This window comes from Dasypus novemcinctus, chromosome 26 (assembly GCF_030445035.2).
Source record: "Dasypus novemcinctus isolate mDasNov1 chromosome 26, mDasNov1.1.hap2, whole genome shotgun sequence".
NCBI lineage: Eukaryota > Metazoa > Chordata > Mammalia > Cingulata > Dasypodidae > Dasypus > Dasypus novemcinctus.
The window spans coordinates 34,676,117-34,703,654 of NC_080698.1; the positions used below are offsets into that span (position 1 = coordinate 34,676,117).

Genomic DNA, 27,538 nt, shown 5'->3' on the forward strand with positions numbered 1-27,538 from the left:
GAAGAATATTCCAGGCAGAAGGAAGAGCCGGGGCAATGTCCTAAATGGGGAAGTGTCCCTGTGGGTTCAAGGTCCTGCAAGAGGCCAGTGAGGCTGGCGCAGCCTGAGAAAGGGAGGGAGTAGGAGGAGAGGAGTTTGGAGGGGACAGGAGTGGGAGATTATGCCTACAAGGCTGCCATGGGGCTATTATATGGTCTGTGGCTTTTACTCTGAGTGAAATGAACAAGAAGAGTGACATGATCCAATCTTTAATTAAAAAAAATTTTTTTAGAGCAGTAATAGATTTATAGAGAAATCACGCAGAAAGTACAGTCCCTACATAACACCCACCCCTCCACAGTTTTCTCTATTATTAACATCTTTCATTAGTGATACCTTTATTAGAACTGATGAACCAGTATTAGCATACTTACATTATTAACTGAAGTCCATAGTTTAAATTAAGGTTCATTCTTTGTGTAATACAGTTCTATGGGGTTTTTAAAAAAAGTTTTATTTTGGTAACATGTATAAAACATAATTCCTGTTTTATCTGCTTTCATGTATACAATTCTGTGGTGTTAATGACTTAACAATGTTGTGCTACCCTCACCAGGCTCCATTACCCAAACTTTTCCATCACCTTAAACAGAAACTCAGTACCCATTAAACATTAACTCCCCTTTCCCCACCTCTGATCTTCTTATTAAAAGGACCTTCACTACTATGTTGAAAATACATTGTAGTAAGTTGTAGGAAACCAAGAATAGAAGGCAAGAATCTGCTGGAGGTGTTGCAATAACGCAGGTGAGACATGTTGATACCTAATATTGATCTGGAAAGACCTCCTCAAACACTCCAAATTCATAATACTAAGTAGAGCTGTGGTGGGTATTGGGGGGTAAGGTGGGGGTAGGGGTGGACGTGGGTTTTTTTTGCCCTGTGTTATTTGAGTTGCTTTATGAAACATTATTCATCAGTTAGTTGGGTAATTAAAAATAATTTTCTCCTTCCTTCCCAAATAATTTAGTCTAAAACCAGTCAGGTGTGACTAAGAAAAGAAGGAACCTGCGAGAGGGGTGGGGAAGGGTAGCCTGGTATAGGGTGTCAGAGCCTGGGCAATTGTAAAGGGACTGGTAATGGCAACAGAAGCTTGGTTACCTCCTGGGGAAACTGATCCAATAAGAATGTACATTGATGATAAGGGGAGCCAGGTCCCTCACTGTTGAAGAAGAGACTTAACACACACCGAAAGGGAAAAAACTGGAATGAATCCTGCAGTGTTGAATTCAAGCTGTGAATTCATGGTTTTCAATATAGAAATAAATGTATATATTTATGTATATAAATATTTATATAGATATAGAAGTAACTAAGTGGATGTACTTGCATATATGTATACATACATATATGGATTCCCTAGCTCTGTCCCCTGAGAGTGTCTGGAAGCAGTAACACTCCATGGCAATGAGCACCCTTGCACCAATATCTAGGTTCCTAAGTGACATTCTCCACTAAAAGAAATCAGATGTTCTTGGAGAAATGTTGATTTCAGGATTAAGCCAAGGAAGATGCACGATGAGCCTGTAATAACTTTTTGTGCCCAAAAATAAGGGAAATGATCTGAGAATGATGGAGAAATGTCAAAAGGGTGCAAAAGGCAACTTGAAGAAGCTCCCCTGGCCAACCTAAGACAATTTAGGCACTAAAATATGCAACAATAGTAACAGATCATAACCCATTGAATAAAATAAGAACCCATGAGTCCAAACTAATATACATCAATATATGAATAAATGTAGAGAAGTGGACACTTTCCTTATGCTAGAATGCCAGCTAATAAATGTAGAAGGAATGATGGAATTAGAAAATCACCATTTGGCAACCATCATAGTAATAATTAATTCAGCCAAGAAATATCAACATATGCTGAAGCAGTGAAAGTTTGATGAGGACTGAATAGTTACAAAGTCTCAAAGGATCTCCCCACAAAATACTTCTTTTTTTTTAAGATTAATTTTTTATTAATTTTTCTCTCTTCCCCACCCCCTTCCTCCCCAGTTGTCTGTTCTCTGTGTCCATTTGCTGTGTGTTCGTCTGTGTCCACTTGCATTCTTGTCAGCAGCACCGGGAATCTGTGTCTCTTTTTGTTGCGTCATCTTGCTACTTCAGCTCTCCGTGTGTGGGGGGCCACTCCTGGGCAGGCTGCACTTTTTTTTGCACCGGGCGGCTCTCCTTACGGGGCACACTCCTTGCGTGTGGGGCTCCCCTGTGCGGGGGACACCCCTGCGTGGCAAGGCACTCCTTGCGCGCATCAGCACTGCGCGTGGGCAAGTTCATCACATGAGTCAGGAGGCCCTGGGTTTGAACCTTGGACCTCCCATGTGGTAGGCGGACACCCTATCTGTTGGGCCAAATCTGCTTCCCCCAAATACTTCTTAATTGCTGTAGTGAGCTGAATCGTGTCCTCGAGAATGCTCTGTCCACATCTGAATCCCTGGAACCTGTGAAGGTGATTTTATTTGGAAAAAGGGTCTTTGTGGATATAATTAAGTTAAGGATTTTGAGATAAGGAGATCATCTTGATGTTTTGTGGTTTTTTTTTAGGGTGGCCCTAAAGCCAATGACAATTGTCCTTTTAAAAGTAAGTTTGGGGGAGATTTGATAAAGGGAAGAGGCATTGTGGCCATAGAGGCAGAGATTGGAGCCAAAGGCCACCATCTCGAAATGCTGTTGGCCCCCAGAAGCTAGAATGGACTTTCCCCTAGTGCCTCCGGAGGGAGCACGACTCTGCCTGTACCTAGATCTTAGATTTCGGACTTCCTGGACAATGAAAGAGTACATTTCTGTTGTTTTAAGTCACCCAGTTTGTGGTTATTTGTTTCATGAGCCACAGGAAACTTATAGAATTGCCTTATACAATTGCAAAGGGGAAACGAGGAATCTTGCAGTGGAGAAATCTGTCAGACACTCCCTTAATCAAGGGATCAAAGTAAATCTCCTCGTCCACAGCAGAAGAGATCGAAATTCCGGGTTGCCCAACAGCATGCAATGAGAACACAACACTCCTCTATGACATCCCTGCCAAAATGCAGCTCCTGAATCTAATCATGAGGAAAAGCCACACAAACTCAAATCGAGGGACAGACTACAATGGTTTTCTTCAACAAGATCATGGAAATAAAAGTCAAAGAAAGTCTGAGTAGATTAAAGAGACAGAACCGAATGCTATATGTGATCTGGGACTGGATCCTTTCCCTATAAAGGATGTTATTGAGTCACTTGGTGCAAGTTAAATAGGGTTTGCAGATCAGATGGAGATAAAATATCAGTGCTAATTTCCTGATTTTATGAGAGTATCATAATTAGGTAGAAGAAAGTCTTTGTTGTAGGAATTACATATTAAAGTTTTGGGAGGCTTGGGAGTATTGGTTCGGCAACTTACTCTTGGGCAGTTTAGTAAAAAAATGTTCTTTGTATTGTGCTAGCAACTTTTTTGTGAGTTTGAATTATTTCAAAGAAAACAAAACCACAAAGACTAGTTCTGTAATTCTTAACATAAGTAACAACAATATCTAACATGGATTGAGTTGGGCTTAATTCTCACAGCAGACCTTTGAGGGAGTGTGGTAGACTGAATGATGTACCATCTCAAAAGATATGTTCTTAAAATACCATGACTTTAAAATGCTGTTTGACCTAAAGTAAGGGGGAAATGGAAAGGAGAAATGAGTTTATATGGCTACGAGTTTCTAAAAAAGAGTCTGGAGGCTGGCAGAAGGATTGCCCTCATGCACAACTGAGCAGAGTCAGAGAGACAGATAAAGCAGATACAACCCCCAGATATTGGTTCCTGTGTAAAGAGACCCATGGGAGTTATGGTCATGGCCGATGGGGTTAACTACCAGGGCAGATGGCCCCTCTTTGGAAATGGTGTTTATGTGTGATGAATCTGGACTCAGATGGGATCTCCCTTCATAAGACTTTCATGCTAATGTGCTGGAGGTGCAGTTAATGTTGGGGTTTAAGATATATTTAGGGGATTTGAATCTCTGGACTGACAATGTGATAGACAGGTCCTGAGCCTCAACAGACTCCAGCACCTACAATCTGATCTACTGGACTTACCACACTCAGCTAAGATGGAGTTGAAGAAGGACAACCACCACACCATGGAGCCTAGAGTGATTACAACTGAAAATGGGAGGATTGCATCCAGCATCCATGTGGAATCTGAGCCTCCTCTTGACATAGAGGTGCAATGGACACAACCAATCCAATGTCCACATAGAAGAGGTGGCATTGGATTGGGAAAAGTGGACATGGTGGACGATGGGTATGGGGAAAGGCAGGAAGAGATGAGAGGTGGAGGCGTCTTTGGGACATGGAGCTGCCCTGGATGGTGCTTCAGAGGTAATCACCGGACATTGTAAATCCTCACAGGGCCCACTGGATGGAATGGACGAGAGTATGGGCCATGATGTGGACCATTGACTATGAGGTGCAGAGGTACCCAAAGATGTACTTACCAAATCCAATGGATGTGTCATGATGATGGGAACGAGTGTTGTTGGGGGCGGGGAGAGGAGGGTGGGGGGTGGGGCTGAATGGGACCTCACATATATATTTTTAATGTAATATTATTACAAAGTCAATTAAAAAAAAAAAAAGATATGTTCTTAATCCACATTCCTGTGGATGAATCACTGAAACAGGGTGGGGTTTTTTTTTTTGGCTTGTTTTGTTTTGTTTCATTTTCCAAATTTTAATTTTATTATGGAAAATGTCAATCACACACAAAAGTAGAGAGAACAATACAGTGGACTCAATATCCAGCTTAAGCAATTATTAACTTAATATTAGCTGACTATGTAACACATTACCCCCAAATTTAGCCAATTAAAACAGCAATATCAGGGGATATCGTAATCCATTTTACTGGAGATCTTATGAAGAGAAGAAACTGGAAGCCAGAATCAGAAAAAGTCACAGGCAGAAGCCAGAAGCCATCTGAAACTGAAAGAGCAGACATAAGGAGAGAGAGATCACCATGGACAGGAAGCAAAGAGGCCAGCCAAGTAACCCCAAGGACTGTGGCAAGCCAGTACCACAACGTTACAAACTTTGGGGAGAGAGCATAGCCTTGCTGATGTCTTGAGTTTGGACTTCTAGTCTCCCAAACCATGAGCCAATAAATTCCTTGTGTTGAATCAGCCAATTTTGTGTCATTTGTTATAGCCGCCTGGCAAACTAAGACAGTGAGATACCACTTTTCACTCCAATTTACTCATGAGGAAATTGAGGCCTTTTGATATTTAATCATTTACCTGAGTTCATAGAGCTAGGAAATACTGAGCCAGGGGTTAAACTCAGATGTTTCTGATTTTAGAATCTTTCTCTTAACCAGTGTACCATTCCATTTTATCATATTCAATTATCAAATATTGGGTGTATGTATATATATATGAACCTATGTGAGTGCATATATATATATATATATGTATGTATATATATATATATATATGTATGTATATATGCAGACAAAGAGAGAAAGTCAACGCAAGAATCAACTGGTGTCTATTCAGCTCTCTCTCAAGAAGAGAGGCATATGCTGTTTCTTAACACACACTGGAGGAGTGTGCTGTCATGTGGGGCTGGGATTATGTTTCTAAACTGCACCCATGGTCTGGATGAACTTTCCCTCAGACTGCTCATTTGCTTGGGCTCCACGCACACAGCACCATACTGCCTCCTCTGTGAGTTTGGTTGGGGTTAATCAGGCCTCTTGTTGTAGTCATCTTTTGGGAAGAATGGTCCTCCCTCCCTCTTCTTCTCTGGGAAATCTCTATTGCCTGGCCTAGCTGCCTCCATCTCCATGGCCACAGCATCCAAGATCACCCTAGGAGATCCTGTGCTCCGGGCCATGGTGGAATGGACACTTGGCTAAGTCGGGCTAATCTGATACTCTGGTTGTGACTGAGAGAGGTTGGGCAGTTGTCTAAGGAAGTGATTTGAAATGAGGACAACTATTTGTGAGCAGTGAACCCTGAATGAAAAAGTGAGAGAGAGAGTGAAGGGGGAGAGAGGGGTATAGAGCTGAAGAAGAGAATGGTTCTTTGATTCAGTGAGATTCCATGGAATACACTAATAAATTCCCATTTCTTTTTATGCAACATGAAGTAAACTTCCATTATTGTAGTCAAACTTAAGAAATTCCCCTAACCAGTACCACTCTTTGCCAGCATCCTCCTCTGACACTGACAGCAGCAAGCACACCAGGTACCTGTTATGGTATACAAATAAGGACTTACAGGCATGAATAAAATGCCCTGACAATCAAGTAACTGCCAAGGCTTTACATAGTGATATTTTAGTCAAGTCCTGTTTCCTGTTCTCTAGCCCATGTAGATTGGGTGTTGGTTTTTCACATCCAATGTGATCCCCCCTCCCCCCCCCCCCAATTCCCTCCTCTTGTCTCTTTCCACAGGCCCATCTCAGAGGGATAGCCAAACTCTAGTGATTCTCTCCAGGATTATAAGATCTTCCCACTTTTTTTTTTTTTTTTCCCACTTAGTCCAGGCTGTTTTCTCTCTCCCACTTATCTTTCTGTCTCCATTTTCTATCTCCTACTCAGTATCTTCTCCAAGTTAAGCCATTACACACAGCAATGGGCCAGCACTCTTTCCACATGTTCATGTGTGTCTGAGATCCTCTCCTCCACTAGAGCATGAACTCTGCGGGGAAAAGAGAGACCAGGCACTATCTCCTCCCCAGCTCTGGTGAGGTCCTCATGAGCTGTCTGCCTTGTTAATGCTGTTCCTCTGCCTGGAAGGCCCTTCTCCGTATGTGCAAATCTTTGCCAGTCTTTAGACAAGGCCCATCTTAAGACCTACTTTCATCCCTACCTAGAAGAGATTTCACAGGATTCTGAACACCTGATTTGCAGACTCACCTTCCTCCCTGCATCAGGGTCTTGCTCAAGTCTCTCTCCTGATACTGCAAACATCTTGAGGACAAAGAAAGTGTTTGGGGGCTCTTGAACCAGTATGGGTTTGAATCCTTACCTGGTCATTTGTCATTGTACTTGTGTGATTTGGGGAAAGTACTTTCACCTCTCTATATACCTCAGTTTTCTCTACTTTTAAGTGGGGATAATAATATCGCCTCTCTCATAAATTGTTGTGGAGATTCAATTAGATATTTTTGTAAAGTGCTTAGAAGACTGGCAGGAACAAGAAAGCCTGTAATAAATATTAGCCATTACTATTCATATTTTTACTATTTTATTAGTTATCTACATCTGTGTGACAAATTACTCTGAAATTTATTGGCTTAAAACAACAATAAAATTTGTTGGTTTCATATTTGGTGAGGATCAGGTATTTAGGGTAGGCCTGGGTGGGCTGTTCTGGCTCACGCTCTCGTGAGACTGTAGTCAAGGGACCTGCAGTCATCCAAAGGCTTTCCTGGGGCTGGAGGATCCATTTCCCAGACCTCAATTCTTCATGTGGGCCTTTCCATAGGGCTGCTCTAATGTTCTCATGACACAACTTCCCCCAGAGCGAGCTATCCAAGAACTCAAGGCAGAAGCTGCAGTGCCTTTTATGACCCAGCCTCAAAAGTCCCACACCAATACCTCTACCATGCTCTTTCGGTTGCCCAGACTCACTCTGATTCAGTATGGTAAGACGGTGTACTGAATAAATACTAGGGCATGAGGCTCAGGAGGCGAGGATCATTGGGGCCTGTCCTGGAGGCTGGCTGCTGCATTTGTTTTCTGTTTTCCTAAGGGAATGAGCACGAGTGGGAGGCTTTAGCAATCACCGACTGTCTGTAGGATACATGCTGGCTAGGGAGGAATTCCAAGGAAGAAGAAAGAAATGAACCAAAGGAAAGAATTCTTCATCCTTATCTCTTTCCTCTTCTCCTTTTCTACTCTCAGCTTAAGTCAGATGGGAATTTCTTATGGCTCTTTAGAACCCACCTGGCTCTTCTTTTTCATTTCAAGGGCTGCACACCTGTGGTTTTCTGTCTGAAAGATCCTCCTCTCCACTCCACTTGGCATCCTTCCTCTCATAATTCAGGTCTGAGCTTTTTTCTTAAAATTAAAAAAAATTTTTATTTATTTATTTATTTATTTACTTATTTCTCTCTCCTTGCCCCCCACCTCCCTGCCCTAGTTGTCTGTTCTCTGTGTCTATTTGCTGCATCTTCTTCTTTGTCCACTTCTGTTGTCAGCGGCATGGGAATCTGTGTATCTTTTTGTTGTGTCATCTTGTTGTGTCAGCTCTCCATGTGTGTGGCACCATTCTTAGGCAGGCTGCACTTTCACGCTGGGCGGCTCTCCTTATGGGGCACACTCCTTGCACGTGGGGCTCCCCTACACGGGGGACACCCCTGCATGGCACGGCACTCCTTGCATGCATCAGCACTGGGCATGGGCCAGCTCCACATGGGTCAAGGAGGCCTGGGGTTTGAACTGGGGACCTCCCATGTGGTAGAGGGATGCCCTAACCACTGGGCCAAGTCCCCTTCCCAGGTCTGAGCTTAAACACCACTTCCACTTGGAAACTTTTCCAGATTCCCTTAGGGTGTCACTGCTGGGAGTTCCTATCATAGACCTTATTCAGTGTTTGGAAGACAGAGGCATCCCCAAGTGAGGGGAACAGCTGATGAAAAGGGACAAAACAAGAAAGAAATGAGCATGGTGTGTTCCTCTTACACAGTACTCTCTGACAGAACTTTGCACGATAATGGAATTATCTGTATCCAAAAGCCACTGTTGGGAAGCAGCTGTGGCTCAATCAGTTGGGCTCCCATCTACCATATGGGAGGCTCTGGTTCGTGTCCTGGGGCCTCCTTGTGCAGGCAGGCTCGCCAGCACTCTGCAGAGAACTGTTGGCCTGCAAGTGCCGCAGAGAGCTGACTCAGCAAGGTGACCCAACAAAAAGGGAGGCAAGCAAAAAACACAGAACAGCGCTAAGCAAATGGATACAGAGAGCAGACAGCAAGGAAGCCGCAAGGGGGGAGGGGAAATAAAAATAAATACAGACACAGAAGAACTCATAGCGGATGGACACAGAGAGCAGACAGCATGCAAAAAGCTGCAGGGGGGGGGGGGATAAAAAAAAAAGCCACTGGTCCCATGTGGCTACTGAGCTCTTGAAATGTGGCTACTGTAACTGAGGAACTGAATTTTAAATTGCATTTAATTTTAATTAAAATTAAACAGCCATAGCTTGGCTGTTACAGTATGAGACCTGCCTGAATAGAGGGCAGAGTGTCAGAGAGAAGTGGAGCCTAAAATTTGCCAGGTGGGGAAAGTGCCCCTTCACACTGGAAGGGACCATGATAACCAGTGTAAGTGCTTGCCAAATATTTGATGATGATATTCTATTACCTCACCCTTTTGTAATTGAGCTGAATGCTCTAAATAATGAAGAAGTCTAAAGACAATGGAGTCTGGTTCTCTGGAAAATCTGAAAGAGGTGTTTGGGTATGGGGGCTTTTGCCTGCATCTGCGACCTAGGGCCAGGGTCAGAGTCACTATGTTTTACCAGGGTCAATAGTTGTAATGGCTGTGTCTAAATTTGCACCTCCTAAGACAAGTTAAGAAGTACCTTTTCCTCCCACCTCCTTGGACCCCTCCCCTTCCTTCCTTTCACGGCACTGCGAGAAGTGAAGGAGCCGTACCCTACTTCCTTCAGAAACAAGAGTATAAAAATGTCCACACACAGGAGCCAGATGTTCTGAGTTGTTGCTGTCTCACCAGATTTGCTCTCTATGCCTCAGTTTTCCTATCTGTATAATGCCAGGGCTGGAGCCGATTTCTGAGGTCCCCTCCCTTTCTCACTTCCTGGGCAAAGTAATCACAATTGTAATGATATTAAAAACAGTAGTCTCCTTAACTGAGTGCTTACTAAGTACCAGGCGCTGTGCTAAATGCTTCATATTCACCATTTTACTCAATCTCATTTTCTAGAGGGCGAAACTGAGCTTCTGGGAGTTTGAGTAGCTACTCCTGGGTTTCACAGGGAGCAGTGGGATTGGGACTTTAATCCAGCTGATTCCAAACCTTGAGCTCTTAATCGTTGTGCTATGTGCACTGTTTCTCTTCACGGGTGAGTCAGTGACGAACGTTGAGTTCAGGAAGAGAGGTATTTTTCGTTTATTTTTTAGTAATACTGAATGTTTTTTTACGTGTACTGAACGCGATATGCAACTCTCATTGCAACTATATACGGTGATCCGTACTAGTGCCCTCATCGTACAGATGGGAAAATGAGGCTCAGGGAGGCGAAGTAAATTGCTGAAGATCGCAAAGCTGGCACACGGCACGAACTCAAAGCCAGGGACTCTGCCTCCAACCCCTCCCTTAACCCTTCGGTCTCCAGCTCAGCGTAGGCGCGTCGGCAGAACACAATGCGAGGAGCCGCGACAGCCGCCGCCAGCACCAGCCGCCCGCAGGGCCCAGGCCCGCCTCCGCCGCGCACGCGTTCTCGGCTCCCGGGTCGCGGCGCGCGGCGGGCGCGAGGACGGCGGCGGGGAGCGTGCGCGCGGTGACGTGCCGGGCGCCATGTTGGAGGGCTGGTGGTAGCGGCTCGGGGAGGTGCTCGCTCTGTCGGTCTCGCTCTCTTGCTCGCTTCCCCCGGCTCCCTTCGGTGCCCCTCCCGGTCGCCTGCGTGCCGGAGTGTGTGCGAGGGAGGGGGAGGGTGTCGGGGGGGTGGGGGGAGGCGTTCCGGTCCCCGGGAGACCCGCGGAGGGAGGCGGAGGCTGCGAGGGACTCCGGGAAGCCATGGACGTCGAGAGGCTGCAGGAGGCGCTGAAAGGTGGGGGTGGCTGCCTCCTCTCCGTTTCTACTCGCCTTCCGCGGTCCTTTCTTTTTTCAGGGAGGGTGGTTCCGAGGACCGGGGCCGGGGGGAGGGGAGCTTCCCTAGTTCCCATCCCCCTCTCACCTCCCCAGGGGCGGGGAGCCCTGTGGGCAGCTCCCTCCCGCCCCGCTCTGGGCTTTGTGTCGACCGCCGGCCTCTGGACTGGGGGAGGGGAGCTGGGGAAGCTCTTGGAGGCGCCCCAGCCTGTCTGCCCACTCTCCGGGGCGGGTCGTGGGCCCGCAGCCCCCTCCCAGGAAGCCTCTCTATCTCATCAGACCCCTACACGCCAGGCGTCGGGGTGAGAGAAAAAGTAAAAGGTTGGGGGCTGAGGGGGCAAAGCAACTTCTAAGTTGTCTCAGGAAGCCTTTCTGGGCTTCTGAAGTCACCCTTCCTTGCGCCCTAATTCTAAGGGGTTCGCCCTCCCTGCTCTTGATTGCTCGCCTTCCAAGCAACAGGCTTGAGAACAGTAGGTCTCAAACTTAGAATATCGTGATTTCAGCGTTTTGAGAGTTATGCTTTGACATTCAGAGTCATTCGCCGGTGGTTACGTGGGGTAGCTAGCGCTGCAAAAACCCAGATTTATGGACTTCACTTCGATGAACATTTTGTGGGATTGGGGCCTAAGAATAGGTATTCTGACTGGATACCCAGGTGAGTCTGATGCTGGCGTTCCTCTGGACCACCGTTTGAGAAACACTGCATTGTGGTTTGTTTGTGGAGAGGTCGAGTGCCCCCTTTAGGAGATCCTTGTTACCAGTGAAAAGAGTGACATTGAAGTGGAACTTGGAGGGTTGAGGTCAATATTTGATTGAGGGGCTAATGATTTTTTTTGTTGCTTTGTACAGGGAAGAACTGAGGGGAAAGTTTGTTTTTAGAGGGAATGGTTGGTAAACTTTGGGAAATAATGGCAACTTTTCTTTTCTAGATTTTGAGAAGAGAGGGAAAAAGGAAGTTTGTCCTGTCCTGGATCAGTTTCTTTGTCATGTAGCCAAGACTGGAGAAACAATGTGAGTTGAAAGCATGCATACATTTGATAATAGACTTATATATCATTCAGTATTGCATAGCAAAGGGAAAAAAAGTGTATTTTGGAAATATAATTCAACTGTCCAAACCATACAGTCTCCAATTTTAAAAACTGCCTGTGCTATTTTAAGTGCATTCTCTTTAATGAACTTTTAAAATTCGTTTGTTTCTTTATGTCTACATTTAAATCCATGTAGAATTTACTGGTCTGAAAGAGCCTGAGAAAGAAAGAATACCTGTTCCATTATAACCCATTTTGGCCATAGCAAACAGGCTTATTCCCAGAATTTTGTGGCTTTGATTCTTTTTCAGATTCTTTTGTTGGTGGTATTTTCTCATATTGTCCCATATCCAGCCTTTTGTTGTCATATTTATGTATGTGGTTGTTTGAAGTGTCACTTCTATTTATTCTCTTGGGGACTCGGTGATTATCTGACAAATTCCAGATGCTGCAGTTTTGACTGTCCTGTAAACTTTCTAGGATAGCTAACTGGTTACATATGCTCAGCATTTTATTAGGCTATTTCCAAATGTTCTGAATCTGAAACTTAAACTGTAGAGTTTAGGACTGTTTTCTAAAGGAATATTCCAGTTGACTGTTGCATAGGTTGTTTGTATGGCAGGAGTTGTTTTCACACTCTGGCTAAATTAATTTTTAGAGGGTGGTTTGGCCTTAGTGACTTTTTTGTAGTCTTTTCTTTGAGTGTGGGTGAGGGGACCTGGAGGGGGAAAGGTTTCTTTGGGTGCAGTGTTAATAAATGAGCTCTCTTTTGGCTCCCATACTTCTTGTGTATTTTTACAGTTCTTTATGAGGCCTAATTAAAGAGTGTAAGCTTCAGCAAGTCACGTATAAGTTTCTCTGGTTTTATTGCAAATATTTATTTCTCACAAGATTTGCTTATGGTTGTAGACTAGCCTTCTAATTGCTACTCTAATTTTAGAAAGAAAAAGCTCTGATATCCTAATGTTTGATTTAATGATTATGTAGAAAAGCTGAACCTAAGTGTTCTATTAAAATACATCAGTCAACTGAAGAATATGACTGTGATGTGTTCAATCATATATTTCTATTTTAAAAATGGAACCATTTAGGAAAAAAGATTAAATGTCAGTTTTACACCTGAAGCATAGTAATAATTTAAAAATTATTCTTAATAGGTAATTTGTATTTAATTACATAGATAAGCCTAAAAGCAAATAAATGCTCGATTTCAGCTATGCAGTTTCTAAAACATAGATGCTTAGATGTCCACTCTAGTGAATTTCTAGTTGGCCCAAACTTACCCTTCTCCATATTATCAAGAAGAGCATTTTACTTTCAGGAAGTTTTTGATACACAAGATTATATCAAACTCTTTGGAGATAAACTGAATAAGAGAGGAAGTTTTCAGTATTAAGTCTTTAAAAACTGCTTTCTCTTTTTGATAAAATATAGTGTCTGTAAATGTGTAAAGAGTTGAAAGATAACTTTTTAATATCTTACAGGATCACCCACTGGTAAGGGAAATTTTACCTAATTTTTTTTTGGACAATCTTACTGTTTATTTCTGTTAGCCAAATTAGTGCTGGTATCTTTGCTAAAAACTTTTTGTATTAAAATGATTTGTGTTCTTAAATTCATTCTTCTAGCATTTAATAGAGTTTGGAAAAAATTTTTTGAAATTTTACGGTTCAGCCTGGTGTTTATCATTTAGCTTTAGCTTTTATTTTCTTTTTATCAGTGTGGGCATGTCTTTTGAAAGTGTTTGCAGAGATTCTTTCATCCATTTATGGCTAAATTAAGCTGTCTAGTTTATGATTGTAACATGAGAACAAAAGTCTTAAAGTTACATTTCACACCTCTGTTTTAAGATGAGTGGGTAGTTTAAGAGAAGGATTCCATTGTTCTTACCATCTTTATTTTCATTGCTACATTATAGCAGGAAAACACTTGACGGAAGTAGTATGAGCAGCTTTGTGGATGAAAATTAGTGACAGCCTAGGTTATTTATTTTTACATATAAAAAAGGAAATGATTTGACCCTTGTGTTTTTATCTTTAGAGAGAAATTTTAGAATTGCATAAGTTCTTTCTGAGGAAGACTCTGGGAAAATCAAAAAGCAATGGAAAAGTTTCCTTCCTGGTCTATAAAAAATTACCATTACTCATCTAATATAGGAAATATGCCAAGACATGGGGTATTAAACTGTTATAGAGACACCGTATGTGTAATATAAAACTAAAACAGTTAACCCTCAAATGAGTTGTTTCTGACCATTTCAAAAAAGTTTTTTTATTTGAAAAAGTTACTTTCTAAAAATGGGACTTTCCTTGAGTAGCACTTTTTTGAAGGTAACTTAGCTCTTAACATAATGCTAAATATATAGTATGTGCTGGATAAACAGAAACATATTCGCTGAGTTTCAGTCATGGATTCACATGTATTTGTTGACTTTTAGTGCAATTACTACCTTTTTTGATGGTTTTAGTGGGAAATGGTGTTTAACGACTATAGTCTGGTTGCTAGAGATGCTTATTATTGAGTTGGTCATTATTTCTAGCCTCTTTAGAGGGTAGTAAGATAAAGTACTCCAGGAGTTCATTCTAATACTTCCAATTAAAAATCAGGACTACAGGGTTTTTACTTAGCCAAGAAATTCTGGTTCTCAAGAACACATTCGTTGTTTTTAAAAATAGCTTTATTGGGGTATAATTGACATGCAGTAAACTTCATTTATTGAAAATGTACAATTTGATAAGACATCTACACTCATAAAACCACCATTGCCTCAAAATTGAGTGAGCATCACTCCCAGAAATTTCTTTATGCCCCTTTGTAAATCCCCTTCCCTGGGCAACTAATGATCTGCTTTTTGCACTGTAGATTAGTTTTCATGCTCTAGAATTTTATATAACTGGAATCATACAGTATGTATTTTTTGTGCCAACCTGTTTTCCAAAATGATAGTACTGTTTTGCATTCCCACCAAGAGTGTGGGAATTGAGTTTAGTTTCTCCATATCTTACATAACATTTAGTATGGTCAGTCTTTTTCATTCTAATAGGTGCTTAGTGCAAAGGGGCTTTAATTTGCGATGATTGATGATGTTGAGCATCTTTTCATGGTCTTTTTTTGCTGCTTTAGATCTTTGTAAAACATTTTTAAAAATTGGGTTTTCTTGATATTGGTTTTAGAGATGTGGTATGATTTGCAAATACTTTCTTCCACTTTATAATTGATCTTTCATTTTTTTTTTTTTTAATTCTCCTAACAGTGTCTTTTGAAGAGAAATATTTTTAAAGCTTTGTTTTTTATTCCCCCACCCCCCATAGTCTGCTCTGTGTCCATTTGCTGTGTGTTCTCATCCGCTTGTATTATCAGGCGGCACTGGGAATTTGCATCTTTTTTTTTTTGTGTCATCTTGCTGCATCAGCTCTTGTGTGTGCGGCACCACTCCTGGGTGGGCTGCACTTTTTTCATGCGGGGCGCACACTGTGCATAGGGCACCCCTATGCGCGGGCGCCCCTGCATGGCACAGCACTTCTTGCACATGGCAGCATGGCACGTGGTCCAACTTACCTACCCCACGGGTCAGGAGGCCCTGGGAATTGAACCCTGGACCCTGCGTGGGTCCATGCTGATAGAGCGTGGATGGATACTCTTATCAGTTGAGCCACATCTGCTTCCCTGTAGAGAAATTATTTCATTCCTCTCTGAGTTTTAGAACGTTTCTCCTTCAAAGGAAGAAAACTTGCAAAATTGCCTTCCATTTCTCTGAAGGCAACTAGTTCAGTCTTTATTTCCTAAATAACTTTTAATTCTGTCAGCTCATTTTCTGAGTTCCTCTAGTTCTGACTTAGGTTGTCTTTTATCATATTCTCATTGTCTTTTAGCTTACTTTGAAATAGTATGGTACAATTTTGATCTGTTTTTGAACAGGTCTTTCTGATTTGCTTTCATTGTAGGGATGTTACTCCTTATTCTCTCTCTTTAAATAATTTGTATTGGATTTGACCTTTAGTTGTTGCTCATTTTTATGTGAAGTTAGTTTTCCTGTACAGTTTAGGAGGAAAAATAATTCAGAGAAGCTTTCTTAATTCATAGAGTTCTCATTGCTTTTATGAAGTCTTTAAAAACAAAACAAAAAGTAGCAGCTTGTTTTTTGAAATTTTCAGGCCCTGGTCTACTTTTTCAATCTGGACCTTATATTTTCTTTGCCTCTGTTCCTATCATGTTCAGTTTTGATTCCAATCTTTGTGGTTTTCCCTCATTGTGGTACTCATCCCTCGATGGAAGCTCTGGTGGTTCACTTTTAAGAGCTCAGGGGAGCAAGACTGTTTCCCCTTTCAGATCTCACTGCAGGTGCCATCTTACTCACTTAACTCTTGGTGTGGACAAAACCCACCCCAGTTTTAGCTTCTGTTCTTACATTGGCCTACCATGATTTCCAGTGACTACCTGTTGACTATTTTGTCGTTCTTTTATTCTTAGGCCAACCAGATGCACCATGGCTTCTCCTGCACATATCTTGATAGTACTCAGGTTATGTGGCTTTTGGTGGATTTTTATGACCCACTTATTTTTTGGGGGTTGTGGGACTACCTTGTCACCTGGTTTTACTGCAGATGTCCATTATTTTTCTCTTAATATTTATTTATTCCCTCCCTACACTCAAAGATGGCTCCCTCATCTGTTTGCCCATCTTCTTTAGGCACTGGGAACCAAACCTGGGACCTCCCATGTGGGAGGTGAGTGCCCAACTGCTTGAGCCACTTCTGCTCCCAAATGTCCATTACTTTTAAGTTTTGCTGTCTAGTTGTTTTGTCTGACATAGGAGTTTTGGAGAGATGAAAAACTATAGTACCACTGCCATCTCCTGGAATTCCACTCTTTAGAAAAACTTTTATTCTTGGTTGTGTCAGTTTACTCATTTATAAAATGGGGGTTATAATAACACCTTATAGTGTGGGCAAGAACTACAATGCTTGGTACACACAGTAAGTGCTCAGTAAATATTAACTCATGTTATGTTGTGGATAATGCTTTTTTTTCCCTTTACAGTATCAAGTTTACTGTATTTAGATATTTTGACATATCAATAAAGAACTACAAATTAGGTTACTTAGAAGTAATTATTATCAACAGCTAAGACCTGCCATTATTATAAAAAAAATCTCCTTAAGCCCATGGAGCTGCTCCCATGAAGCTGTTAGGTCTTCTTTAAGTTTCTTAAGGGAAACTCACAGTTTCTTTTGTCCAATATAGTATTTACAGAACATGAGAACATTGTTTCTAAAATGTCAGTTACGTATCACTTTCATGATTTTTGCCATATCCTGGGAACATCTATATAATTACTTAATGTTTTTCATTAAGTAGGCTTACTTGTTTTTTTCTTTAGATTTTTAAAATGGAACAATATTGACAGTTCAAACCCTCATTTTACCCCATCCCAGAAGTATAATCACTGTGTTCATTCCCCTCCCCTAGTTGCCGTAAAAGGTCTAAAATCATTGATTTGTTAACGTTATATTTTTCTAAGTCACTTTGAAATCTATATATACCAAAATTAAGTAATTAATATGAATTAATTCACATGTCACCTAAAGTCCTCTCATGTATCATCATTGCAGTTTGGGAAATACAGAATAAGTATATAGATTTTTAGTAAGTCTTGGTTGAATGGTTACCCTTTTGTTTCTAAATATTCCATTAACTGCAGTGTTTATGTGTGGACATGGAGAAAATTGTAGTTTTTGGTTCTTTTATAACATCATGCTGTAAACCAGATATGTCATGTACACTGCACAAAATCTGAGCGATGCGTTGAAAGCTAAGTCATGCAAACTTACTTTTCTGACAAGTACTAATTTACCTTATTTTCATTCTCTTTGGGCCCAGGTGACTCACAGGAGCAATTGAACAATTTCCATGTTTGTTGCAGATTTTTACTGTTAGTTGGCTGGGCCCCTTACTTCATGTGAGTTAGCATGAGGAAGTATTGTCATGTTTTGGAAGAAGCATGGCCTGAGCTCTAAAACCAGCTTGGCTTCTTTTATTTGTGACTTTGGGCAACTGATTTTTATGAGTTTGTTTCCTTCATCTAAAAAAATGGGATTTATTCTTTATAATTGTCTCAGCTGTTGTGAAAATTTGAGTAAATAAAAATATGTAACTCCAGATAAATAAAATTTTGCAAGGAATATAAGCATTTAAATGGTCTTTTTCTGGGCGTAAGTGTAGATTTGGCTCATGAAACAAGTCTTGTGGAAAGAGTTCTGCTTTGAGAGACAGGAAGGGACAGGACAGACTTAGGTTTGAATTCCCAGCTTCACCACTTAGTTGCTGTTGGACCAAGGCTGACTTTTCTGGGCCTTTTCCTCATCCATAAACTATGTATGATAAAATAAATCTACTTCAAGGATGTCTTGGTTGTTAAATGAGTATACATATTAAATGCGAAACCCAGTGATTGGCACATAGTGAGTGGCCTGATTTACTATAATTGTTTCACTTACAATTATATTAGTCACTTGAATTACTCTGGGCCACAGTTGCCTCAGCTGCTAAACAAGGGAGTTGTGATAATTTCCAAGGTTACTTACATTTGAAAAACCTACAGGAGTATCTGTTGTAGCACTGATTATCTGGGTTGGTATTATAGCAATAGTGAATATGGGTGGGAAATGGGCTAGTGATTGGTGTTAATATATCTGGTGGTGGTGAAAGATGTTACTGTTGGGAATATCTTAACGTAGGTAAATAGGTTGGAGAAAGTAAGAAAATTGAGAACCTATTATCTGTACTTGGATTAGAAAGACCAGTCGGTATTACCATGAAGCTCATTTGAGCCACACAAAGGTTCCTAGAATGCCTATCTTACCTGTTACCTTGTGCGTGGTTCTTTTCTATATCCAGAGAGCTTCTTTGTGCCTGCCAGTTAATGTATGGGTTCACATATACTTATGAACTATTCCTAGAAGCCTGTCAAAAGCTTAATGCTGCTTCAAAATACCTCGTTAATAAGATAAGGAATTTATATCCCACAAATTACTGTTTTACTCGTTTTGAGGGCTATAGGTTTTTGTACCTTTTTGATAAGGGAGTTTATATTGGAGTATGTGTGTGTGCGTCTGTCTAAATTGAATTTCAGTGTCAATAGCAAAAAATTTAAATCTAATCCTTGCCTAAAACAGAGTATAGATGGGAATGTTGGTTATTTCATTTAATACATGTGCCTGTGAAAGTATGGTGTTTTAAAAATACGTAGTAAATCTGAGAAATGGATTGTAGATCTTAATTTCTTTTTGATTAGGCTTTCAGATGTGTTCATAATAGCTTGTCTTTGCTTTTTGAGGTTCCACCTACAGCAATCCTGTTCATTTATCAGGCTGCCCAGGTGTGGCACTGCTTGTAATATACATGTATGGAATCTACCTTGTATAATAGGCACTTCTGTGAAAACCCTCCACACTGTGTTCTTACCAAATACCTCGAGAAACGTCTTACCTGAATATTAAATATTATTGAGAACTCAAGCCATTGACTATAAAGTTTAAAGTTATAGTTAACTATTTTATATGTTCAATTAGTAATGATACACAATACTAGTAATAGTGCCCTCAGTAGTTTAATAAAATGTGCCATATATGTGGTAGTACAAGTAGGGCATTTTTGTTATCACTGGTAGAAAAAAAAACTTTGAGAGGTGCTGTGTTAGAATGAAGAGACATGTGGAACTGTGCTGATATCTCTGTTACTTTTTAGTCTGACCCTAATTTAGAAGACAGTCCTGGTTAAAATTCCAGTTTCATCATAATTTATTTGAAACTAATGCCTTTTTTTCAGCTCCCCAGCTGAAAAGACAGATCATAACACCAGTTTCACAGAGCTTCTGTGCATTCGACAAATCATAGGTTCCTTATTTTGTATATACATTGGTAAGACAAATAAAAATGATTAATAGTAAAAATAACATTGAACACTAATTTTGCTACCTGAAAGTGTTATGGTTTACTGAAATGGAATATTAAGAATAGAAACATATTAACTGGCTGTCTAGGCTCATTACTTCCATAAGGCTCGTTAAGTTCTTAATGTACTCATGATCGAGCTAGCCATTCATTTTGTTTTGCCAAAACTTTGTTTCCACTCTGTGTGTATTTTTTCTTTTTCCTATAACCAGATCTGATTTAGGCTCTTTTTGACATGTAGTACATGTCTCTGATTTCTCTAGGCTCCTTGCAGGGGCTGTGACCTCTTAAGTCTTAATAACTTCTTAATTTTGTTCTAACAATATTTCTTTTTTATTTTTTAAAGATTTATTTTTATTTATTTCTCCCCTCTTTCTCCCCCACCCCAGTTGTCTGTTCTCTGTGTTCATTCACTGCATGTTCTTTTGTCCGCTTCTGTTGTTGTCAGTGGCACGGGTCATCTTGCTGCAACAGCTCTCCATGTGTGCAGTGCCATTCCTGAGCAGCTCTCCTTACGGGGCGCACTCCTTGCGTGTGGGGCTCCCCTACGCGGGGGACACCCTTGCGTGGCAGGGCACTCTTTTGCATGCATCAGCGCTGCGCGTGGGCCAGCTCCACACGGGTCAAGGAGGCCCAGGGTTTGAACTGCGGACCTCCCATGTGGTAGACGGACGCCCTATCCATTGGGCCAAGTCTGCTTCCCTCTAATAATATTTCTTATTTTATGTGGTGCTTCTCAGTATTCCTACTCTGCTGGAGCCTTTGATATTAAAATGGTGAGCCTGAAATTGTGATTTGTCTTTAGTGGACTAACTTTGGGTTGCTATTGTTTATTTTTCTTCATAAGAGGAAAACATTTATTAAACATTTATTTTGTGCCAGATATTACCTAGTGTTTTAAATGCATAGCATAATTTAATTCTTATAACTATTTTCTTTTTTTTTTTTTAAGATTTATTTTTATTTCTCTCCCCTTTCCCCTGCCCCCCCCCACCCCACTTGTCTGTTCTCTCTGTCCATTTTGCTGCGTGTTCTTCTTTTTGTACGTGTCTGTTGTTAGTGGCACGGGAATCTGTGTTTCTTTTTGTTGTGTCAACTCTCCGTGTGTGCGGCGCCATTACTGGGCAGGCTGCACTTTCTTTCCTGCTGGGTGACTCTCCTTACCCGTGGGTTCCCCTATGCGGGGGCATGCCTGCATGGCAGGGCACTCCTTGCACACATCAGCACTGTGCGTGGACCAGCTCCACATGGGTCTTACAACTATTTTCCGAAGTAGGTCTCTCTCCTTTTAAAAAATGTGGGTATTGCGGCTTAAATACTTGCCCAAGTTTGTGTAGCTGGCGAGTGATGGAATTGGGTTTTTTATTTTTTTTTAATTTTTAAAAATTTATTCCTTCCCCCTCCCCTCATTTTCTGCTCTCTGTGTCCATTTGCTGTGTGTTCTTCTGCGTCTGCTTCTATTCTTGTCAGCGGCACCAGGAATCTGTGTCTCTTTTTTGTTGTGTCATCTATCTTGCTGCGTCAGCTCTCTATGTGTGCGGCGCCACTCCTGGGCAAGCTGCACTTTTTTTGTGCTGGGCGGCTCTCCTTGTGGGGCACACTCCTTGCTCGTGGGTCTCCCCTATGTAGGGGACACCCCTGCGTGGCACAACACTCCTTGCGCGCATCAGCACTGCGTGTGGGTCACCTCACGACACGTGTCAGGACCTGGGTTCGAACCCTGATCCTCCCATGTGGTAGGCGGGCACTCTATCAGTTGATCCAAATCCTCTTCCCTGGAATTGGGTTTTAAACTCAGGCATTTAGACTCCAGATCCTCTCATAACCTGTAACTTTTACTGCCTCTGGCTTGTTCAGCTGTCTTCTTACATTATCCTTCTTTGCTGTAGCATTCTCAGAATTGTTAAAAACTACCATTAGAATTTGAAGCTGTGCTTTTTGGTGGGAAGCTAACTATTGTCACTGTTGTTTCTGCAGCCTTCATGCTTCTCACCTGAACTTGACCTTTTGTACCTGTCCAGCCCAACTTTTGTTTTGGCAGACCATGATATGACCTGAAGCGTGCCACCAAAAATAGTTGGGGAAGAAGGTGTGGCAAGTATGGGGAGTGTTGCTTGCATGGTATGTGATTTAAGAAAAACTGTTTTTCAGATTTTTTTTTTTAATTAGAGAAACAGTGAGTCCACAACACAATCATGCACAATGTACAGAATTCCCATTTATCACTCTTCCACCACCCTTACATTGTTGTGGAACCCTTGTTACAGATTATGAAAAAGAGACTATTACCACTAACTATGGTCCCATACACTCCCTATTAGTAACACTGTGTATTAGTATTGTACATTTGTTATAGTTCATGATAGAACACTCTCCTCTTTGTACTGTAAACCACAGTCCATCTTCCACCACATGGTTCACCTTGTTAACACCATCTCATGCCCTGCATATTCCACTTTAATCAGAGTTCTTTAGTCATTACCCCAGTAAACCTTTGAATGTTTTCCTTAGTCCAAAAGGAAAAAATCCCATACCCCCCCTTATTGACTCTTTGCATTGATGTAGCAGCTTCCCTGACATTGATGCAAGAAAATTACAATATTGCTGTTAACTGGAGTCCATAAGTTAAATTAATTGTACCTTTCCCATCCATCACTATATTCTTACCATGTCAGGTGATGTTTACTAGAAGAATCAATAAGATAGGTGACTGATGTACCCTTAATTTTGTATTTTGACATTCTCCAGTGACCTCAAGGCCAAAAACTTAAAGTATTTGTAATTTTCCTGAGCATAAATTTGAACCATACAGGTGATGAGACTGGTGTGTGCATTTTTTTTTTAAGATTTATTTTATTTTTGTTTCTCCCCCCTCCCACCCCAGTAGTCTGTTCTTTGTATCCATTTGCTGTGTGTTCTTCTTTTTGTCCGCTTCTGTTGTTGTCAGTGGCACGGGAATCTGAGTCTCTTTTTGTTGCGTCATCTTGCTGTGTCAGCTCTCCGTGTGTGTGGTGCCATTCCTGGGCAAGCTGCACTTTCTTTTGCACTGGGCGGCTCTCCTTACAGGGTGCATTCCTTGCACGTGGGGCTCCCCTATGTGGTGGGCACCCCTGTGTGCCACGGCACTCCTTGCGCGCATCAGCACTGCACATGGGCCAGCTCCAGGTGTGTGCATTTTACCAACACGTTATCAAACTTCTGCAGTTGGCTTTTTTTTTTTTTCGTGCTATATTTTCTGTTTTTTAACACACAAAAATCTACCTCATTGTTTTTAGGACTGCATACTACTCCACTGTAATGGATATACCATAATTTATTTAACCTGTCCCCTTTGGTGATCCTTTAGGCAAGAGTTATAATTACAAACAATACTTAAGTACACATATGTAACACAGATGCAAGAATGGGATTTATGGGTTGATGATTATGTACATTATTATTTTTTAGAGAGATAACTGCCAGCAGCCTTCCAAAATAACTTTTTCAGTATGTGGTTCTACCGGTAGTATATGAGTATATAAATCATGCTGACCTATGATTTATTCCTTTTCCATATTTTTTGCTTGTTTCTTACTGATTAAAATAATAAAATAATTTGATAACATTACTTCTAAATAAATTATACTTTTGCTGTATTAGGAATAATATGAGTTTGAGAGTCTCAAGCAGCAAGTTGTTTAAAAAAGGATGATCATGACTGTATAACAAAGGATAGTCTTCACAGTGCTTGGTTGTTTGAAATGTTATTTCTGGCATATATCCATCTTTACAGTCAAACTCCAAAGACAAATAGTTGTGTTTACTAATAGGTATAGCCTTTAAATACAAAATTTGAGTAACATTTAATTTTGCTTGTTTTTATGACTATTTGAAATGTTGCCCTTGTAAATTTTATTTTTTAGTATTCTGGCCTGTTTGTTCGTAAATAATAAATGGGAGAGAGAGGGATCTGTATTTGACTCTTAGGTTGACTGAATAACTGGGACTACTCTGAGATCTCATAATGTCATAAAAAGCCATTCTTAAGCTGAAGGAATGAAAATACTGCATAAAAAAGTTGGGATTTAATTTTAAGATTGCTCTTTACTATTGTAAAATTAGTTTTGAATAAATACATAATTTAAATTCAGATGTACATTTAATTTGAATAGTGGTGTCTGCTTAAGCTAATAAGACCTGGGCAACAACTTGAAGATTGAAGAATCCTGCGTCTCAATTTTTGAGATTTTTCTCCCATAATTGGCATTTAATTCTAAAATATTCTTGCTCCCCCCTCCCCCCCAATACTTTATAGCATGGTACTCAAGCTGGGGTGGAAATGTCTGGAGACATTTTTGGTTTTAGAATTGGGGGACATGCTACTGGCATCTAGTGGCCAGTGATGCTGCTGAACATCTGCAATGTACAGTACAGCCCCCACAACAAAGAATTATTGAACGTAAATGTCAATAATTTTGAGGTGGAGAAACTGCTATATAGGAAAAAAGCAAAAAGCATATTTTGTCTTAAAGTTTTATTAAGTTTTGTTCTGTGACCTTTGAAGTAAAAAATGGTGAGTGTGAAGAAAATAAAAAAAGGTGAGTATATTAATGCCTTCATGATCTTTAATCTGGGCCTCTTTTTTTACCTTTTACAATTCTGTTTGAGAAATTAGAAGTCTCCCCCCCTCCACCCCACTGTTTTTGCTGTCTTGTGTCCATTCGCTTGTGATCTTCTGTATCTCTTTCTCCTTTTGTCTTCTCTTCTTGTCTTTTTCCTCTAGGATTCACCGGGATTCGATCCCAGGGACCTCTGATTTGGAGAGAGGAGAGGTTCCCTGTCAATTGTGCCACCTCAATTCCTGGTCTCTGCTGTGCTTCACCTTGACTCACCCCTTCGTCTCTCTTTTTGTTGCGTCATCATCTTGTTGCATGATTCACTTGTGCAGGCACTGGCTTACTGCATGGACACTTGACTTGCCACGCTGGCACTGGCTCGCTGCATGGGCACTTGGCTTGCCACATGGGCACTCGTTCAGGCACTCGGCTTACTGCGTGGGCACTGGTTCATCATGCAGGCACTCATGTGGGCAGTTGGCTTGCCGCGTGGGTACTCAGCTCACCATGTGGGCAATTGGCTTGCCACGCGGGCACCCACATGGGCACTGGGCTTGCTACGTGGGCACTCAGCTCACTATGTGAGCACTTGGTTTGCTGCACGGGCATTGGCTTGCCGCGCAGGCACACTTTTTCTTCTTTTTCACCAAGAGGCCCCAGGAATCAACCCTGGTCCTCCTGTCTTGTAGGTGGAGGCCTTATCATTTGAGCCACATCTGCTTCCCAGAAAAGTCTTATTTTGAGACTTGTTGAAGATTCATAGCTTAAGTGTTCTTTTTCCTGAATTTCAGTAAAGGTGAAACTCCCAGATGTTTTACCTTTATCTAATCTCATGCTTTTTTTTTTTAGCAAGTTTCATTGAACCAGTTTTACATACATAGGGAAAAGAGAAACTTGATTGCTTACTTTGCTGATGGATTGGCGGTTTTTTTTTCTTCGTTACCGGCTCCACATACAACTAACCTATAATTTCCCATTAACTGCCCACTGGTGGTCTGGCAGCTGTATTTAGCTCACAGACCATGTCACAGGCCACTGTACACTATTGGCTGATAAATATAATGGGCTATTAGTGGTAGCAGTGTTGACAGCTTCCCCCGCCTCCAGTCAGGGCCCAAAGGGCTAGTTTCCTAGCCATTGCAGATTTCTCTACATGTTGACCTAGCCTTGAAAGGGAAGGGTTAGAGACATTGAGCCTGAAAAGGGTAAAAGAGAGATTGGTTATTTCTGTCATCTTTCAGATTTAACTGCATATTAAAGTGAGGACTCTGTTCATTACACGTGTATTTCACGAAGAACTTTACATGACTGTAACAGAAGTTGGAAGTAACAAAGTGGAGAGGTATGCTTCCCCTCCCGTGTATTTTAATGCAACTATTAAAAAGACATTGCTAAATCTTTAACAATTGATAAACTGGATAGGACACCAGATAAGATATACAGGTGTAGGCCAGGACTGTCCTAGACAAAAACAAACTAGGATGTCTGGTCATGCTGTTCCCTTTGTAGTGTCTTTTTATATTATTACTTGAGTTAATATCTTATCTTATAAAACTTTTTGCTTTTAATGAAGCAAATATTGTCTTATTCTTTGAAATGCTTTTTATGATCTGGGCCCTTCCCCATCTTTTGTCTTGCCACCATCCCTAACTTTTCCCAATTACTTGCAGCACTCTGATTATATACTGTTTTGTTTTGATAGGGTTACATTCTAATGGCATTTTGCTGTTCCTTACTTCAGATGTTCTTTCTCATGGGATAACTTCAGCTTGTCTTTTAAAATTTTTTTAATTTTTTAAAATTTATTGATGTATATCATTCTTACAAAAACATCCATAAACAATAAGGGTATAGTAATAGTTGTGAACTTACAAAACAAACATATATAACATCATACAGGACTTTCATAACTCACCCTACCACCAATATCTTGCATTGTTGTTTAATCTTTTTAATGATTAAAAAGCATTGGCAAAATATTACTACTAATGAAAGTGTTTTCCTCAATCCCCCCATTATTATCTTTTATCATTTATATATGAACAGGTGTAAGCAATAAGTGTATAGTAAAAGTTGTGAACTCACAAAGCAAACAGACATAACATCGTACATGGGTCCCATACATCAACCGTCCACCAACACCTTGCATTGTCGTGAGACGTTTGTTACAATGTATGAAAGAATATTGTCAATATCTTACTACATATTATAGTCCTTATCTTATATCTAGTGTATTTTTCCCCAACCCACCCTATTATTTTTTAAATATTTTTTTTATGACAGAAGTTGTAAACTTACAAAACATCAAGGACATGTGCAGAATTCCCAAACACACTGTGGTGGAACATTTGTTACAGATAAGATAAAATCATCTGATAGTTACCATGTCCATAGTGTATATTTGACTCATTTTCCATAATGCCCCATTATCAACACAGTATATCTTTGGCATAGATGCAAGAATATTTTATTATTACAACTAACTACAGTGCATAGGTCACTCATATTTTTCATATGCTTCTCCGCATTCCCACCACCCTGCATTAGTAATGTACATTTGCTCTTGCTCACAAGGAACACTCTTATATCTGTACCATCAAATGCAATTCTCATCCACCTCTTGGTTTACCATGCTATTCAGTTCCTAGATTATTCTCTAGCATTCTGTCAGTTGGCCTTTACATATATAGACTATCATTTTCAGTCACATCCCCATTTATAAAATAGCTGTTAATCACTATTTATTACTACCCAATCTAAAAATTTCTGCACTTTTACAGTAAAGCTAATTAAAACTTATACATACATTAAACATCAGTAGTCCATCTCAGTCCTCTTGTCTCCTTTAAGAATCCACCACTTACCACCAGGTCCTGAAGATATTTTCCTACAATTTCTTCTAGAAGCTTTATGGTTCTTCCTTTTATATTTAGGTTTTTGATCCATTTTGAGTTAATTTTTGGATAAGATGTGAGATAGATAGGAGTGGGTCTTCTTTTCCTTCTTTTGGCTGTGGATATCTAGTTCTTTCAGCACCATTTGTTGATTGGACTGTTATGGCCGAGTTGTGTGGGTTTGACAGGCTAGTAAAAAATCACTTGACCATACATGTGA

General features: G+C 40.8%; 1 protein-coding gene across 1 annotated transcript in view; it reads left to right on the top strand.

Moving 5' to 3' along the window:
* The first annotated feature begins 10,510 nt into the window (after window positions 1–10,510).
* PPP4R2 (protein phosphatase 4 regulatory subunit 2) overlaps window positions 10,511–27,538 on the top strand; it is an 87,501-nt gene continuing 70,473 nt past the window's right edge. Inside the window, exons 1-2 of the mRNA XM_004456216.5 lie at window positions 10,511–10,808; window positions 11,776–11,857. Coding sequence (XP_004456273.1) covers window positions 10,775–10,808; window positions 11,776–11,857 — 116 coding nt within the window. The 5' untranslated portion in view covers window positions 10,511–10,774. The remainder of the gene's footprint in view (window positions 10,809–11,775; window positions 11,858–27,538) is intronic.